Source organism: Melospiza georgiana, chromosome 27 (genome assembly GCF_028018845.1).
Source record: "Melospiza georgiana isolate bMelGeo1 chromosome 27, bMelGeo1.pri, whole genome shotgun sequence".
Taxonomy (NCBI): domain Eukaryota; kingdom Metazoa; phylum Chordata; class Aves; order Passeriformes; family Passerellidae; genus Melospiza; species Melospiza georgiana.
In genome coordinates, this window is record NC_080456.1 from 3,593,472 (window position 1) to 3,612,820 (window position 19,349).

At 46.8% G+C, this 19,349-nt stretch overlaps 1 protein-coding gene across 1 annotated transcript; it reads left to right on the plus strand.

Annotated features, from left to right (window-relative positions):
* The first annotated feature begins 14,977 nt into the window (after positions 1–14,977).
* BSX (brain specific homeobox) lies at positions 14,978–17,672 on the plus strand. Its single transcript, XM_058041391.1, has 3 exons — positions 14,978–15,248; positions 15,993–16,189; positions 17,427–17,672. The coding sequence occupies exons 1-3, from the start codon at positions 14,978–14,980 to the stop codon at positions 17,670–17,672; spliced, it is 714 nt and encodes a 237-aa protein (XP_057897374.1).
* The last annotated feature ends 1,677 nt before the right edge of the window (positions 17,673–19,349 follow it).

Genomic DNA, 19,349 nt, shown 5'->3' on the forward strand with positions numbered 1-19,349 from the left:
TCAGCCTCTGGCTGAAGGGAAAAAAACCTCAAAAAATATTAATATTCCTTAAAATTAAACAAAATAACCAAAAGTTAATTTTCCTTAAAATTAAACAAATAATGATCTGGTTGGAGTGGTGGCAACAGGGCACAAACCATATTTAACATTTCAGCCTTTGGCTAGGGGGAAAAAAACTCAAAAAATCATTCATTTTCCTTAAAGTTACACGAAATAACCAATCCTGATTGCTGCTGGCAAGGTGGTAACAGGGCACAAACCATATTTAACATCTCAGCCTTTGGCTAGGGGAAAAAACCCTTAAAAATTATTAATTTTCCTTAAAATTAAACAAAATAACCAATTCCTGATCGCTGCTGGAATGGTCGCAACAGGGCACAAGACATATTTAAAATGTCAGGGATTCGGGGGATTTTTTTTGGGTTTTTTGGGGGATTTTTTGGTGGTTTTTTGGTTTTTCTTTTCCCCCAAGGAGCCCCTGGTGCTGCACATCCCCCTGGATTTGGCTGCTCATTTCCTCGCCCTGAAATCCCTCCCCGTGCCCGAGCCGAGCAGATGAGCCTCCAAGATTCTTTCTCCTCTTTCTTGTGCATTTAGGGGTGAAAAATCAGCAGCGAGGGTTCAATTAGCATCATATCTGCGCCTGCACCCACGTTTGGGCCTGACAAAAGCAGCAGCTGCTTCGTTAGGGGTTGTTTAATTAATCCTGACACGGGCAGTTATTATATGGCAACAATGTCCTCTGGGTGAATGCTTGCAGGGGAAGGGATGGGGCAGTCATGAAAAGATGATTTTCTTCTTTTTCTTGGAGCTCCTTTCAGCGTTAAAAGCTGGGGCTGACCTCATGCCTGGGTTCATTCTCAGGGAAATCTCTGATTTCTGGCTTAGGTGGGGATAATTTGCCTCTGGAAGTTTGGGGTTGTTTGTAAATTTCTTTTTTTTAAATCGGAAAATGTGTGGTCAGCACTGGCAGGAAGGTTTCTAAATGGGGTGGGATGGATTTATGTGTTATATGGAAATGAAAGTTGTCTTAATTGCTTTTTCTTTCTTTCTTTCTTTCTTTCTTTCTTTCTTTCTTTCTTTCTTTCTTTCTTTCTTTCTTTCTTTCTTTCTTTCTTTCTTTCTTTCTTTCTTTCTTTCTTTCTTTCTTTCTTTCTTTCTTTCTTTCTTTCTTTCTTTCTTTCTTTCTTTCTTTCTTTCTTTCTTTCCTTCCTTCCTTCCTTCCTTCCTTCCTTCCTTCCTTCCTTCCTTCCTTCCTTCCTTCCTTCCTTCCTTCCTTCCTTCCTTCCTTCCTTCCTTCCTTCCTTCCTTCCTTCCTTCCTTCCTTCCTTCCTTCCTTCCTTCCTTCCCATCATACACACAAATATTTCTATTTCTGGTCCACACCCAATGCACTAAAGCCCAGATTTAGCAAGCCACACAAATCTGAACTCCATTAATCAGAATTAACTCATGCAGAGTCCTTTGTTCCTCAGATCACCCCAGAAACCTTCTTGAAACCCAGAATTTGTAAAATTCCCTTTACCAATCCAGAAACCTCCTTAAAATTCCCTTTTTCCAACCCAGAAACCCTCATGAAACCCAGAATTTGTGAGATTCCCTTTTCCAATCCAGAAAAAAACCCCATCAAGCCCAGAATTTGTGAATTTCCCTTTCCCAACCCAGAAACCCCCATGAATCCCAGAATTGGTGAAGTTCCCTTTTCCAATGCATGAATCCCAGGATTTGTGAAATTCCCTTTTCCAATCCATGAGTCCCAGAATTTGTGAAATTCCCTTTCCCAACCCGGAAACCCCCATGAGTCCCAGAATTGGTGAAATTCCCTTTTCCAACCCACGAAGCCCAGGGTTTGTGAATTTCCCTTTTCCAGCCTCCCATTTCCTTGGATATAGTTGGAATAACTTCTCAGGGAGCATTAATAAAACTTGTGACCCTAATTGGGAGAAAAGCTGGAATAAAGCTCCGGATTTGGGGCGTTAATGGATGGCAGAGGGAGCAGCAGAGAAGGATCCAGGTTTCCTGTCCTTTTAGGATTGGACGGCGACTAAATTAGAGAAAATGGCTTTCCATAATTTCTCCAAACAATCACTTAATGGGAGAGGTATAATTCCACGAAATAGGTGAATGGAGTACTGATCCATTTTATGGAACCATCAATAAGCGAAACCTTGCCTGCTTTTAAGATTAAACTGAAGGAAAATTAAAAAAAAAAAAAAAAAAAAAGCACCCCCAAAAAAAGAAAAAGCTTCCAGGCAGTGAAGGGAGAAAAAAAGAGTATTTATCTTTACACAGAAAATTTGTGTGCTAGTAAAGTGCAGGCAGTGACAGGAATTTCAATTATTTAATCAAAAAGAAAATGAAAGTGGCTTTAAGTGTTGTGATTTGAGCCAGTGAAATCTAATGTGGGCTCACATTGAATATGAGGAAAATGGGAAGAAAATTAAAGCTGCTCCTACTTAAATCATGTGGTTACAAATGGTAAATTAGTTTCTCGATGTTTTCATTTAAGTGTTTAAGTGGAAGGTTTTATTCTTAATGTAGTGTTGTGACACAGAATAAAAACCTTATCTGCCTCGGTGGCTTTTTTTTTTCCTTCCCCCCTCGGCGCTGCTGCCTTAGAAGGCAAAAGGGGAAAAAGCTGCAGCGGGGTTTGGCTGCTTTTGTGAAAATTGGGAGGCAATATGCTTTCAGCAGGCTCATTAAGGTAATAGATGAATAATGTCTATTAAAAATGCACTAGGCTAAATGAATTTAATGTGTGTTGGGAGTGAGGTTGCGCTTGCTGGGGGATGCAAACTGGGAAATTCTCTTTTTTTGTTGTTGTTGTTGTTGGAGTTGTTTGGGGTTTTAAGGGTTGATGTCTGTCGGGAAATGCAATACACACAGAGGTTTTATTTGGGAGTGTGAGACAGCTCCTAAAATCCTAAAATCCCTCAATATTTGGGGAATATTTTCTATAATTCCCATGTTTCTGGCTGTTCTCCTGCCTCCAAGCTTATGGCCTTTGCCTTGTAAGGTTAATTTCCCACATTATTTTCCAATAGCCATTGGCAAACTCTTCTGCCAAGGCCAAGGCTGGGTCCCTCCAAACTCAAAATAAAACAAAATTTGGGCAGAAAACCCCTTTATTTTCTTTTTGGTTTTGCATTGTTAACGTGGTGATTTCACTGCACTGAGCATCTCCACCATCAACTATGAAGATCAAAACCCATATGTATTATTTATTATACACATTATATATTATATATATATTACATATTATATATTATGTATATAATTATATTATATATATTATACATTATATATTTTATATATATACACATATATTTGATATATATATATTATATACATATATAAAATACGTGTATCATTTATTATACACATTATATTATATGTTATACATTGTTATATATACTACATAACATATTTATTATGTATTATACACATTATATTATATATTATCATTTATATAGCTATATATTATTCTATTATGGAACACATTATATAGTATACACATTATGTTATATATATATAATATAGAACACATTTGTTATTTATTATATCCATTATATTATATATTGTTATATGTATTACAGAATACATTTATTATATATTATACTCATATTATATATTATAATATATATGTTATATATATTATAGAACACATTTATTATATATTATATCCATAATTTTATATATTGTTATGTATATTATAGAACACATTTGTTATGTATTATACATATTATATTATATATTATCTTATATATATTGTTATATGTATTACAGAATAGATTTATTATATATTATACTCATATTATATATTATAATATATATGTTATATATATTATAGAACACATTTATTATATATTATATCCATAATATTATATATTGTTATGTATATTATAGAACACATTTAATATGTGTTATACATATTATATTATATATTATTATATATGTTATATATTATATTACACATTTATTATGTATTATATCCATTATATTATATATTATATATGTATATTAGATATACATATATAATATACATATATTATATATACAATATCTGTATATTATATACATATATAATATACATGGGGGATGTATATATATACATATTATATATACATCCCTTTAAAATGAATATTTAATTTAAAATCAATTTAAAAATGAATAATAAATTAATACTGACCAATGTGAGGACGTGTTTGGAACATCAGACACCTTCCCCTCACTTCCAGCACCTCCCCTTTGGCAATGGCCAATTCTTTCTTTATTTCCTTTTATTTGGGCAGGAAATCAGGTTAAAATCAAATATCAGGAATAGCTGGGCTGAATCAAAAGATGGGTTTGAAAAATCATCTAAGTATTTTGTTATTGGTTTGTTAAGGTGTATCCACCTCCATCAGTCCTTATTTTAAATGACATTTTAATAGTTCCCTTTACAATTAAATAGTTCCCTTTATTATTAAATTTAAAATCAATTTAAAAATGAATAATAAATTAATACTGACCAATGTGAGGAAGTGTTTTGAACATCAGACACCATCCCCTCACTTCCAGCACCTCCCCTTTGGCAATGGCCAAAATGCCATTTCAAAATGCAATTTCCACTTTTAAAGCATTATTTGAAGATGCATTTGTGAGATGCTGACTCGATTCTCTCTCTCTCTCTCTTTTTTTTTTCCTCACCTTCCCCCCCAGGACCTGTCATCCACTTCTGCAGTGCTTAAAATAAAGTGCACAGATACAGAGGAAGCTGCAAGAGTCAAGAAGCCACATAATACAGAAATGTTTGGAGTAAAGTGTGTTACTCAGATCTTTCTAAAGTACATTTCTGCCTTTATTCTGAAGGCCACAGCACAGCCAACTCTGCCTAATGCAAGTAATGGAACCAATCTCTCCCTTTGATCATCAAAAAGGGGATTTTTTTCTCTATTTTATTGTATTTTTTTTTTTTTTTTTTTTTTTTTTTGCAATCTGTTTGGGGCAAACATGAAAGAAAACAAAGATTAATTGTGCTGCAATGAAGGATAATTCTTTTTAATGAGGGAATGTGCTGCTGTGCAGGTGACACGGGAACATCTCAGGTGGGGCTTTGGTGTGCAGAAGGTGATGGAGAAATTTGTGTGCTTAAAAAAACCAAGTTCACTGGGGCTTAAGTGATTTATAAAATCCACTAGAATTGACCTTTTTTCCGCAGCCTAGAAAATCTGAGCTCAGAGTTTGTGAATAACCACAGAAAAGCTCAAAATATAAACCCAGAAAAGAGAGCTGGGATCTGGAGATGAACGCGCTCATTCCCCAGTTATAACCACTCATTTCCCTTCTATATTCATTGTGGTGCATCAAATATGATTTAAAGGCTCAGAAAAGTGGGGTTTTTATGCCACAGGTTGGCCTAAATTTTATTGAGATAATTCTTTTTAATGAGGGACTGTGCTGCTGTGCAAGTGACACAGGAACATCTCAGGTGGGGCTTTGGTGTGCAGAAGGTGATGGAGAAATTTGTGTGCTTAAACTGGGAGGAAAAACCAAACCACTGGGGCTTAAGTGATTGATAAAATCCACTGGAATTGAGCTTTTAACTGCAGCCTGAATGGTGGTTAGAAAATCTGAGCTCAGAGTTTGTGAATAACCACAGGAAAACTCAAAATATAAACCCAGAAATGAGAGCAGAGATCTGGAGATGAACGTGCTCATTCCCCAATTATAACCACTCCTCCTTACTCTGTATTCGTTGTGATGACCGAATATAATTTAAAGGCTTAGAAAATTGGAATTTTTTTTTTTTATGCCACAGGTTGGGTGTTTTCTGTGTGTTTGGCACTGAGCTGGGTTTGGGAGGAGTTGTGTGCTCAGCCTGGATGTTCCCAACAGCTCCCTCTGACCTTGGAGTGCAGATTTTTATTTTTGAGGCTTCAGAACGAGACATTTTAAAGCTGGAAAGGAAAAAAAGTGGATTAAAAAGGGCTCAAAGTATTGGTGGTTTCATTTTCACTAAAACCATTCAGGTTTTTGTGCTCTGGTGGCTGAGGTTTGTCCTTATGGGATGACAGGGAATTCCTTTCCCAGCCTTTTTTGCCCTGGCAAAGCAGAAATGAGGAGAAAAATCTGTTTTTCAAACAGACCCAGACCCACTCAGTACTTCAGGCTCAATTTGTTACCTGCATCCATTAACTGGGGGATTTTTTGGGGTTTCTTTAGGGATTTTTTGGGGGTTTTTTTAAGGGAATTTTTCTTTTTTCTGGTGGGTTTTATAGAAGTGAACTCCTCACTTACTCCAGATTGGGATCATTTATTTATTCCAGGGGTTTCTCTGAGTGGGAAAGTTTTTCCATGGAGCAGCAGAGTGTGGCAAATAATCAGAGGGAAGCCACAGAGAACAGGAGGGAAACAAAGGGAAGAAATCAAAGTTGGGTGGAGAAGAAAGGGAAAAGCAGGATTATCCCAGAGGTTAAAGGCAAGGATGGGCACGGCTCAGACACCACAAAATCAGGGAACGAGGGAGGTCCCGAGCCATTCGTGCCAAAAAAAAGGGGGAATCAAAGGTGCAGATGTGCCGCTGATTGTTCCACAGCTGGAATGAAAGCAGAGCACGGAGCCCTGATGGGATAAAGGAAACAACAAAGAGGGAGCACAGAGCAGGAATGGATTTTTCCAGAGCTGAGGATTAGCCCAGATCCCAAAGTGCAGATGGGAGCGGGTGGAATAATCAGCCCTGCCCCGAGGGATGGGCGAGGAGGAACCGAGAGGGAACCAAAGGGAAAAGGAGAATTATTGAAAACAGGGAAAGTTCTGAGCATCCCTCCTGGTTTCTGATTGTTTCTGAAGAGAAAGGAAAAGAAACAGAGAAGGAAAGAGAGGGAGAAAGAGAGAAAGAAAAAGAGAGAGAGAAAGAAAAAGAGAGAAAGAGAGAGAAAGAGAGAGAGAGAGAAAGGGAGGAAGGAAGGAAGGAAGGAAGGAAGGAAGGAAGGAAGGAAGGAAGGAAGGAAGGAAGGAAGGAAGGAAGGAAGGAAGGAAGGAAGGAAGGAAGGAAGGAAGGAAGGAAGGAAGGAAGGAAGGAAGGAAGGAAGGAAGGAAGGAAGGAAGGAAGGAAGGAAGGAAGGAAGGAAGGAAGGAAGGAAGGAAGGAAGGAAGGAAGGAAGGAAGGAAGGAAGGAAGGAAGGAAGGAAGGAAGGAAGGAAGGAAGGAAGGAAGGAAGGAAGGAAGGAAGGAAGGAAGGAAGGAAAATGAAGAAAGGAAAAGAAAAGAAAAGAAAAGAAAAGAAAAGAAAAGAAAAGAAAAGAAAAGAAAAGAAAAGAAAAGAAAAGAAAAGAAAAGAAAAGAAAAGAAAAGAAAAGAAAAGAAAAGAAAAGAAAATCTATCTCGCAGGGTTTTGAAAATGTCCAGATCACCCTGCTGAAGCTCTTAGGGAATGAAGAAAGTCTCAATTAATAAATGTCACTTTTAAGGGAAGTGTTTGGATCAGACCTGCCAGTGTTTCTGCTTTTATTCTCCGCCCTAATGAAATGCTCAGGGTTATCAGATAATGAGACGAATCCTCAGTACAGAGATAAAATTCTGGATTTGAGACTGAAACTGCTGACCCCACCCATGGATAGCTGGCTTTGATCTGTGTAAGGAAGCTATAGTCTTTTTATACTTTCAATTTTTATCCCTTTTTATCCCCAAAATTCCTGCAGCTCTTGGCGGGATGGAAGCCTCAAAAAAGCCTTTCTGCCTCAGAACCTCCTCCCATCAGCAGCGCTTCCACGGCCCCGTGCTTTTCCCCTGGCACTTCAGCCTGGAATTGTTGTGCTTTTTGAGGAGGTTCGGTGATTTTCTCAGAATTACACGGAGCTGGCTTTTAACCTGAGTGTTTACTGCCTGGGGATAGATCACCAGGCTGATTTCCCCTCCGGTTCCCATCCTGGCTTTTCTTCCTCTCAGCACAGATGAGGGGCAGTGCCAGGCTGGGCAGTGCCAGGGTTTGAGCCAAGGGAGGGATTCTGAGCCTTGGAAAACTTGGATGGAGTTTTCCACCATCTCTGATTAGGGGATAAACTCCTCTCTGAAGCTTCATTTGCCCTCTCTCAGCCCTGGGATATCAAAACCCATCCTCTGAGCTCTCCTGGAGGGTTTTCCAGCAGAAATATTCCCAATATCCCAAGCTGGAAGAGCCCACGAGGAGTTCAGCTCCTGTTCCTCTGTGGCAATGCTGAAATGGCACAAAATTTCCAGTGCAGCCCCAGCCTGCTGCTCCAGGGGCTCCTGTCACCCTGGATTTTAAGATTTTCTGAGCCTTCTGATGTGACATTCTTGTAGTGAACTTTCTCACACACTTTCTGTAAATAACTCATTGTTTTACATTCTTTTATGGAGGAGGAGAGAGTTGATGGACTGTTGGTTTGTCCAGTGTCATTGGAGAGGTGGCACTGTCACTTTTGGAAATCTATAAACCTATAAATCTATAAATGCTGGAGTCAGAAATTTGAAATTCCCTTTTTACCTTGAGAGAGCTGCGTGTCCACATCGTGTAAATAACTGATTGTTTTGCATTCCTTTGTGGAGGAGGAGAAATTTGATGGAATGTTGGTTTGTCCAGTGTCATTGGAGAGGTGGCACTGCCACCCTCCAATCCACTGCCACTTTTGGAAATCTATAAATGTTGGAGTCAGAAAATAAACTTCCCTTTTTCTTCACCTTGAGAGCAGCGAGTTTGTGTTCTTTGGTGTCCTACAGTGACAGCTCCCACTTTGTCCCAGCTGAGCTGGCTGGATAAAACCCCTCACCACCAACACACCCACCCCACTCCTGGATTTCTGAGGCTGAGCTTGGGGAGAAAAGGCAAATTTGGGGATGGGGAGAGAGGCTGGGGCAAGGCAGGGGTGGTTTTGCCTCTCCCCTGCAGCAGAGGAATGGGAAGTGGCTGAGCCTGAAGCATCGAGCCAGGAACATTCTCCTTTAAGCCAGGCTTTGTGTTCACAGAATTTCCAGTGCAGCCCCGACCTGGAGCTCCAGGGGTTCCCACTTTGTCCCAGCTGAGCTGGATGGATAAAATCCCTCACCACCAACACATCCACCCCACTCCTGGATTCCCACAGGCACCAGCTGAGCCTGAGCTTGGGGAGAAAAGGCAGATTTGGGCAAAGGCAGACAGGATGGGGATGGAGAGAGGGGCTGGGGCAAGGCAGGGGTGGTTTTGCCTCTCCCCAGCAGCAGAGGCACTCGGGGATGGGAAGTGGCTGAGCCTGAAGCACCCAGCCAGGAACATTCTCCTTTAAGCCAGGCTTTGTGTTCACAGAATTTCCAGTGCAGCCCTGACCTGGAGCTCCAGGGGTTCCCACTTTGTCCCAGTTGAGCTGGATTGATAAAATCCCTCATCACCAACACATCCACCCCACTCCTGGATTCCCACAGTGCGCCAGCTGAGCCTGAGCTTGGGGAGAAAAGGCAGATTTGGGCAAAGGCAGACAGGATGGGGATGGAGAGAGGGGCTGGGGCAAGGCAGGGGTGGTTTTGCCTCTCCCCAGCAGCAGAGGAATGGGAAGTGGCTGAGCCTGAAGCACCGAGCCAGGAACATTCTCCTTTAAGCCAAGCTTTGTGTTCAAAGCCCTCTCCTGCACAAAATTTCCAGTGCAGCCCCGACCTGGTGCTCCAGGGGTTCCCATTTTGTCCCAGCTGAGCTGGATTGATAAAATCCCTCACCACCAACAACCACCCCACTCCTGGATTCCCACAGGCACCAGCTGAGCCTGAGCTTGGGGAGAAAAGGCAGATTTGGGGATGGGGAGAGGGGCTGGGGAGTGTTTCTTGCCTCTCCCCAGCAGCAGAGGCACTCGGGGATGGGAAGTGGCTGAGCCTGAAGCAGCGAGCCAGGAACATTCTCCATTAAGCCGAGCTTTGTGTTCAAAGCCCTCTCTCGTGTTTCACGTGTGGCTGCTCAGCCCCGGCTCTTCAGCCCTCTCTGCTGCAGCCAGGCTCCCATTTGGAGCCTATCAAGGCTGTCTGTTTTTAATTTAACCCTTCCTTTTGGAGTGGATTGGTCTTGAAAGGCATGAAAAGGCCGGGCTCCCGAGCTACCTTACCTCTTCAAGGTAAGTGCCCGTGTTTTTAAACCACGCCAAATTTATCCCTGATGCAGCGCACTGAAATAAAGCTGCCAGCATCAATGCAGCCAGGCTGACCTCTGAATTGACCCCCGAGGTTTTAAGTCAAATCCATTTCTGTTTTCCTGGGTAAAATTCTGCCTGTGATGTCTTCAAATGATCTTAAGTGTGCGAGTGATGATGGTTGGGGTTTATCTAAGCAAAGCACGTGTGTTATAAAATCAGGAATGGGGTGCATCACTTCCAGCAAGTTCATAAACCTCTTTATTCTGTAAAATTCATTTTTGTTTTATTGAAGGAGCAAGAGACAAGCTCCACAGCAGTGTGGCTGTGGGTAGAGAAAAATCAGGAGGTCTGAGTTGTTTGGGGTGCCAGGCTGGGGTTTACAGAGTCCCTCAAGGGGGTTTAGGGGGGATGGAGAAAGGGACAATTCTGGTTCTCCCGTCAAATGGGGAGGGAAACACCCAGAGAGTGAAACGGCCCATGATGCAGCTTCTGCCTGGTTTATCCTGATCCTGGTCCTGACCCTGATCCTGATCCCAATCCCGATTCTGATCCTGATCCTGATCCTGATCCCAATCCTGATCCCGATCCTGATCCTGATCCCGATCCTGATCCTGATCCCAATCCCGATCCCGATCCCGATCCTGAACCCAATCCTGATCCTGATCCCAATCTGATCCTGATGCTGATGCTGATCCTGATCCCAATCCTGATCCTGATCCTGATCCCGATCCTGATCCTGATCCCAATCCCGATCCCAATCCTGAACCCAATCCTGATCCTGATCCCAATCTGATCCTGATGCTGATCCTGATCCCAATCCTGATCCTGATCCCGATCCTGATCCTGATCCCAATCCTGATTCTGATCTTGATCCCAATCCCAGTCCCGATTCTGACCCTGATCCTGATCCCGATCCCGATCCCGATCCTGATCCCAATCCCAATCCCAATCCTGATCCTGATCCTGATCCCGATCCCAGTCCTGGTCCTGATCCTAATCCCAGTCTGATTCTGATCCCAATCCTTCTCCTTCTCCTTCTCCTTCTCCTTCTCCTTCTCCTTCTCCTTCTCCTTCTCCTTCTCCTTCTCCTTCTCCTTCTCCTTCTCCTTCTCCTTCTCCTTCTCCTTCTCCTTCTCCTTCTCCTTCTCCTTCTCCTTCTCCTTCTCCTTCTCCTCCTTCTCCTTCTCCTCCTCCTCCTCCTCCTCCTCCCTCTGTTTGTCCCTCCCGATGTGTCCCAGCCCTGCAGGTTGGGGCAGTCCGTGCTGGTGACACCCCACAGGTTCTGTTCTCCCAGAGTTTGGCAGTGGATGGGATGGGATGGGGTGTGTAGGGAGGGCCTCTGTTTGTGTCCGTCTGTCTGTCCAGCCTGCAAAGGGATGATCCAGGATCCAGGGGATGCTCCTGGGCGTGTTTGGGGGTCCCTGGATGGAATCCACTCTGTGGGGTCCCATCACCCCAGGGACAAATGGGGAAAAACAGGGAAAAACTTCTGGGGCAAAGAGCACCAGACACACCTGGCACCCCATTTCTGTCACAAAGAGCTGTGAAAGGTTAAATTTAAAAAAAAATCCCTGGATGTGAGCACTGCAGGGGAGATCTCCCTTCCTGGGGCTGCCATCCTGTCCCTTCCCCACAGATGGGGTCTGTCCCCTCTGCCTCTTGCCCCAAAACAGCAGCAGGGAGATGCTGATAGGCCTGAAACGCCGCTGCCCAACTGGGGCACGAGTTTTGCTGCAAATGAGCACCAAGACTCGCCCCATTTCCTGCTCTGCCTCATTCCCCCTGTGCCCCAAATCAACTCCAAAAATCAGCCCTGCCGATGATTGGGGCTGGGACCCAGCCTGGCTGCGGTGACACAGCTCCAATCTCTCAGCTCTGCCTTAAATACCCAAATTTACCCCCCCAGGAGGAGGGAGAAGCCCAGGCTCCCCCCGGCAGAGCAATCCCAGCTGATGAAATGGCTCCTCAAGCAGCTTAGACAGACTCTCCTCATCAGCAGGGGGGCATTAGCCCCGTTTCATCACCCCGAGTCCATCCACTCAATTGCTCCAGCGCTGAAAGTTGGATTTCAAAATCCTTCGGCCAAAAAGTCCTGATGGTCATTTCAGGAGGGGCCACTGCAACGGGATTATTGCCTTTATCTATTTAGGTTTTTTATCTAGTAATTGATTTATTTATCTATTTATTTGTTTGTCTGTTTATTTATTTATCTATTTTTTTTCCTGGGGAAAAAAGAGGGAGAGGAGAGGAGAGGAGAGGAGAGGAGAGGAGAGGAGAGGAGAGGAGAGGAGAGGAGAGGAGAGGAGAGGAGAGGAGAGGAGAGGAGAGGAGAGGAGAGGAGAGAGAGGAGAGGAGAGGAGAGGAGAGGAGAGGAGAGGAGAGGAGAGGAGAGGAGAGGAGAGGAGAGGAGAGGAGAGGAGAGAAGAGAAGAGAAGAGAAGAGAAGAGAAGAGAAGAGAGAGAAGAGAAGAGAAGAGAAGAGAAGAGAAGAGAAGAGAAGAGAAGAGAAGAGAAGAGAAGAGAAGAGAAGAGAAGAGAAGAGAAGAGAAGAGAAGAGAAGAGAAGAGAAGAGAAGAGAAGAGAAGAGAGAAGAGAAGAGAAGAGAAGAGAAGAGAAGAGAAGAGAAGAGAAGAGAAGAGAAGAGAAGAGAAGAGAAGAGAAGAGAAGAGAAGAGAAGAGAAGAGTTAGTTTGTTTTGGGGGGTTTTTTGGTGTTTTTTTGGGATTTTTTGGGGTTTTTTTTTAAATTATTTTTCCTAGGGAAAAAGAGGGAGAGGAGTTGAGTTTTTCCCCCAGTCCTGGGGGACTCCTCCTGCTTTCCTGCATCAGGTACTCTGCAGGAAAGGATCCGTGTATAAATAGAAATATATACATTTCCAAAGATATAAAACACATATAAGACTATAACACAGGGTATAAATACAAATATAACGCATAAAACAAAGGCAGAACCGCCGATATTTTTATTTCATACACACGATTTCACGCTGCAGGGCTGTGTGCGCTCTGCCCGTCCGCGGTCACTCCGCACCACACAAAGTGCGGGCGTGGCTCCAGCGGGCACAGACCCTCCCGTGGGTTCCCTGCTGGCTCTCCGGCCGCCCCCTCCCCAATAATTCCCCAATAATTCCCCAATTTCGGCAGCTGCCCAAGGAGCCCCCGCTGTCCCGGCCGGGCGCTGTCCCCGCTGCCCAAGCCGAGAGCAGCGCTCTCATTAAAGCGCCGCTCTCGCCGTTTCTATTCTTTCGCGGCTCTTTCCTCATCTATTTACCATTTACCAGCTCATCCATATGGAAGGCATGGCTTGCACTTGCCGGAGAACTGTACTTTTAGGACTAATTGATTCGGGTAATTAATTTGTTCTACCTGCTGGATCAGATGGAAGCGCTGTCCGTGTGCCCAAGGATTAGCACTTGTCTTTCTAACATCTTTCTTAATTATCTAATAGCATGGGTTGTGCGAATTCTGCCTCTATTAGAACACTTTTACTATTAACGGGAGTGATCGGAATTGTGATGACAACTCGATTTCAACAAATTAGAGCTTAAAATCGGGAGATGAAGGAGAAGCGCCTTCTTTTAATTTCCCTGAGTTTAACATCAATAATTAGAGCAATTTGCCGAGATGCGAACCGAAATTATCTCGGCTATGATGTGGTGTATCACCCTCATTTGAGCAAATTGACTCCGGGGAAATGAATGGCGCAGATTAGAGGGGTGAGGAAAGGCAAAAAGAAAAAAAACCAAAAAGACAAACAGAGGAAAGACGCCCCCCCCCAAAAAAAAGGAAAAAAAAAAAGGAAAGAAAAAAAAAAAAAGGAAGGAAAAAAAGTGTTGGCGTAACAGAGAGCGGGGCAGGGATGGGAAATGGGAACACGGGATGAAGGGATGGGAACAAAACCGTGCTGGGATGATGGGATGAGAGCTGAGAGGGACGGGAGAAGCGGCGTGCGCGGGGACAGGTTGGGAGCGGAGCGTGGGAAAGAAGCGCTGCTTTATTTCCCCCCAAGTTTTGTTCTTTATTTATTTATTTTTAAAAGGGGTGGGGGGAGAATAAATAACAAAAGGAGGAGATCCCGCCGTGTTTCGGGGGGAAACAAACGCCGGGAGCGGGGCTGAGCGCGCTGGCGCGGGGCGATGCGCGGGGGACGCTGCGGATCCCGGGCGGCTCCTGCCCGATCCTCGCCCCCTCCTCGCCCCCTCCTCGCCCCCTCGGGGCCCCCGGGGTGCTCTGGGTGGCCCCGCAGGCCCGGCCCCCCCCCGCTCGCCATTGGCTCAGCGCGCGTCCCCCTTCCCAGCGCGCCTCAAAGCGCGCAGCGCCCCGCGCATCCCCGGCGCGCCCGCCTCGCCTCCCCCGGCTCCGCCAGCTCCTTCCTGCCCGGGGGATTCCTTTTTTTTTAAAAATTATTATCGCTGTTTGTTTTGACTGCGGATTTAAAAAAAAAAATCATCTTTATTTCTTTATTGACATCATCATTTTTATTTCTTCCCTGCCGGCCCTGAGTGTAGCCGGCCGCCCCCTGTCCCTGCTCCCGCAGCTCGGCTTGTTTCTGCCTGGAGGATTTCTTTTTTTTTTTTTTAATTATTATCGTTGTTTATTTTGACCGCGGATTTTTTAAAAATCATCTTTATTTCTTTATTGACATCATCATTTTTATTTCTTCCCAGCCGGCCGCCCCTGCCTCTGCTCCCTCAGCTCGGCTTATTTCTGCCTGGGGGGATTCCTTTTTTTATAAAAAAAAATATTATCGCCGTTTATTTTGACCGCGGATTTTAAAAATCATTATTCATTTCTTTATTGACACCATCATTTCTATTTCTTCCCCGCCGGCGGTGCCCCCGCAGCCCGGCGCGGCTCCGTGCCTTGCCCGCAGCCCGAGCGGGGCCATGAACCTCAACTTCACCTCGCCGGTGCTGCCGGTGGCCACGGGCCGGCCCACGTCCTTCTTCATCGAGGACATCCTGCTGCACAAGCCCAAAGCCCTGCGGGAGGTGCCCCCCGAGCCCTTCCCCGGCTCGCTGGCCTCCCGCGTGCCCCTCTTGGACTATGGGTACCCCCTGATGCCCACCCCGACCCTGCTGGCGCCGCACCCGCACCCCGCCCTGCACAAGCCGGAGCATCACCACCACCACCACCCCTATTTCCTCACCACCTCGGGTAAGTAAGCGTCGGATCGGGGCGCCCAGGTGGGGACTGGGGTGGGGACGAGGGTGAAAGAGCCGCTCTGGGGCTGCCAGGAATCTTTTACATCCCCCGCCTGCATCCCTGGCTGCTCGCCCCGGGGCAGCCGCTTCGTTAGCCGCTGTCCGAAACCTGGAGGTTTTCGCTCTGTTTGCCTTTCATTTTATTTTTTTAAACCGCTTTTATTTAATAAAACCTCGCTTTTCCCTCTCGTTGTCCAAGCGGGCTCCGCTTTTCCATCTCCAGCGGCCCCGCTGTGGCTGCGCCGCTGCTCTCCCGCTCCCGGCTCTGCCCGTTCCTTGCTCTACAAGGAGAAAACCTCCCAAATTTCCCAAGCCTTGCGCCAGCGGGGCTGCCAAGGATCGTTTCCCCCCTTCCCAGGCTTTTCCAGGGCTCTCCCGTTTCTTTCCGTGCCCATTTCGTTGTGGTTTCCCCGCCGGGAGGGTTCAGGTTCCCGTGCCAGCCTCGGGTCCCCTCCTGTGACTCCCTTCACCACCCCGGGATGGGCTCTCGGAAAATCCCTCTCGCATTCACCACAACAAAACCCCCAACCCCAAACCAACCAATCGACCTCAGAAACGAAATCAACGAAAAAAAACACAAAAAAAATCAAAGAGGCAGAGGGAGAGAGCCCATCCCGAGCCGCGGCAGGACAAGCGCGGCATTTCTGGGGTTTTTGCCCGGTGCCCTCTCCCGGCCCACGGTGCTGTGTCCCCGCAGGGATGCCGGTGCCGGCGCTGTTCCAGCACCACGCTCACGCCGAGCTGCCCGGCAAGCATTGCCGCCGCCGCAAAGCCCGCACCGTCTTCTCCGACTCGCAGCTCTCCGGCCTGGAGAAGAGGTTTGAGATCCAGCGCTACCTGTCCACGCCCGAGCGGGTGGAGCTGGCCACGGCCCTCAGCCTCTCCGAGACGCAGGTACGGGACAGGGGACTGGCTCTGCAACCTGTCCCCAGCCCTCATCCCATGGGCCCGGCATCCCCACAGCCCCAGGGGCATCCTCACACCCCAAAGAGCATCCTCACATCCCCAGGAGCATCCTCACATCCCCAGGAGCATCCCTATACCCCGAGGAGCATCCCCACATCCCGAGGAGCATCCCCACATCCCGAGGAGCATCCCCACATCCCGAGGAGCATCCTCACATCCCGAGGAGCATCCCATCCTTTCAGCATTCCCCAGATCACTTCCAGCATCCTGTCCCCAGCACCTGTCCCCGGCACCTGTTCCCAACCCTCATCCCATGGGTCCAGCATCCCCACATCCCGAGCACCATCCCCACACCCCGAGGGGCATCCCCATGTCCCGAGGAGCATCCTCACATCCCGAAAACCATCCTCACACCCCGAGGAGCATCCTCAGATTCCAAGGAGCATCCTCAGATTCCAAGGAGCATCCCCACATCCCCAGGAGCATCCCCACATCCCGAGGGGCATCCTCACATCCCAAGGAGCATCCTCAGATTCCAAGGAGCATCCCCACATCTCGAGGAGCATCCCAACATCTCGAGGAGCATTCCCATATCCCGAGGAGCATTCCCTTATCCCGAGGAGATCTCTCACACCTCGAGGAGCATCCGCATCCCCCACACCCCGATGAGCATCCCATCCTTTCAGCATTGCCCGGATCACTTCCAGCATCCTGCCCCCGGCACCTGTCCCCAGCCCTCATCCCCTGTGTCCAGCATCCCCACATCCTGAGCAGCATCTTCACACCCCAAGGAGCATCCTCACATCCCCAGGAGCATCCTCATACCCTGAGGAGCATCCTCACATCCCCCACATCCCGAGGAGCATTCCCACATCCCCAGGAACATCCCCACATCCCATCCTTTCAGCACCCCCGGATAATTTCCAACAACCCAGCGCCCCGTGCAGCATCCCCGCATCCCCTCCAGCATCCCGCACATCCCATCCCCTCTGAATCCCCACATTTCACCAACTCAGCATCCCCGGGTCACTTCCAGCATCCCCGCATCCCCTCCAGCACCCTCCACATCCCATCCCCTCTGAATCCCCGCATCCCACCCACTCAGCCTCCCCGCATCCCCTCCAACATCTCCACACCCATCACACCCACCACCCTTCTCCCTTTAACTTTTACCACTTTTCCCCCTTTTTTTCCCCCCCCAATCTTCCCCCCGCTTCCCCCCCAGGTGAAAACCTGGTTCCAGAACCGCCGCATGAAGCACAAAAAGCAGCTGCGCAAGACGCAGGACGAGCCCAAGCCGGCGGCCGGGGAGGAGAGCCGGGAGCAGAGCCAGAGCTCCCCCGAGCCCGAGCTGCCCGAGGCGGCCGCGCCCCAGCCCCGCCAGGGCCCCCCCGTTCCCTTCGTGCTGCAGGACGCCGAGGACGAGGTGGACATCCTGGAGGAGGGGGACATCTGTCCCCATCGCCTCTAGAGCCTCTGCTTGGCCCCCCAAGGGCTGGGGAAGGGGGCGCGGATCCAGGGGGAGCCCCTTCCCCTCCTCTGGTGACCCCCAGCATCACCCCAAGGTCGGGCAGCGCTCGGAAATCTGCGGAGCCGAGGTTGTTTTAGGTCCTCCCCCCCCCTTCCCTCCGAATTGTCGGAGTTTTCCTCGTTCCCCGAACTTTTTTGGGGTGTAAAATAAATGTCTGCTCGTGGCGGCGTGTTGGGGTTCCTGGAAGAGGCAGGCAGGGCAAATTTCACCCTTTATTCCCCCCAAATCCCGAAATCCTCGCTGCTCTCCCCACGCTCTCCGGCTCGAGAGCTTCCAAATCAAAAGAATTGTAAGAAAAACCCTCCGAAGGAACAGGTAAGGCAAAAAAAAAAAAAAAAAAAAAAAAAAAAAAAAAAAAAAAAAAAAAAATCCGATTTATTTCATTCGGCTGTGGGGGAGTGAAGGGCGAGCATCACCAAGAACTCGATGTCGCCTCGGCTGCACGGAGCAAACGGCGCTCGCAGCCAGGAAAAAAGGGATTTTCTACAGCTTGGAGAAGTGGGCAGCGCGCATCCTGCCCGGTTTAAAGGTGTGGATGTGGATTAAAAGGATAATTCCATTTTCCTGTGAAACAGCCCCGGAGCGGGTCCCGCGTTGCGGTCCCGTCCCCTCCCTGCGCTCAGCCGGAGCAGCCCCGCTTTGCCTTTCCCTCCCTGCCGGGGAAATTGGGTTCATTTCCAGGTAAATCCTGATTTATTCGTAATTTTATTTTGGTTTCGGACTGAGCTGCTGGCTGGGAAATGCGCAGGGAGCGAGGCGGAGGTTCAGCATCTCCGGGGAGGAGAATTTTCCCAGAATTTTCCTGGGAAATTTCTGCTGAAAATTCCGGCTCAGCATCCCCTGCTGCAGCACCACGGCGGCGTGGCGGTGTCTCCTCCTGTTATTTAATTTTTTTTCCCTGTTATTTAATTTATTTTTCTTTATATTTTTGTTTTTTCTCGCGAATTTAATTTGGTTGTCCGGCGTTCTTAGCACTTTCAGGGCATTTTGGATGATGGGACACGTCGTTTTGTGAGGGGAAAACGTTTAAATTTCCTGTTTAATATATAAAATATAGATGATTGAAATGTGTATGTCCGCTTCCTTTATTTTATTTTGTGAGTCTGCCTTTCTAAATTTTTACACGAAAAATAAAGATCGCACATTGCGTTTAGAGGAAAACCCTCAATACCCATCCACATATCCAGGAAAAGCCGCATAAATAACTCTTTCAGGATGTTTCAGAAATAAATCCTTTCAGGACAATTCTTTTCATCGACAAAATGCCACAGATCTCTTTAAAAATTAGGATTTTTGAAGCAACCACGTTTCTCGGTGGGGTTTGAAGCAGAGCTGGCTGGAAATGCCACTCCCAGCTCCGATTTCTCCCCTTTTCCCAAATCCCGTGGGCAGGGAAGCGATGGGAATTTAAAAACCTGGAAAATTTCCCTTTTTTTTCTGTGTGTTTTGCTCTGGGATTATTGTCAGCCTCCCCCCTCAAAGGTTTCATGGGGAATTATTAAAATTGAGATCGGATCCACATGATATTTATGGGGTTTTTGTGATATTTGTGGGGTTTCTATGATATTTATGGGATCCACACGATATTTACGGGGTTTATATGATATTTATGGGATC

Bases quoted from the DNA above. Each gene is read 5' to 3' on its own strand.
- BSX (XM_058041391.1), top strand. From the start codon at position 14,978: ATGAACCTCAACTTCACCTCGCCGGTGCTGCCGGTGGCCACGGGCCGG. The intron at 15,249-15,992 runs GTAAGTAAGCGT...GTGTCCCCGCAG, and splicing joins CTATTTCCTCACCACCTCGG to GGATGCCGGTGCCGGCGCTG. The intron at 16,190-17,426 runs GTACGGGACAGG...CTTCCCCCCCAG, and splicing joins TCAGCCTCTCCGAGACGCAG to GTGAAAACCTGGTTCCAGAA.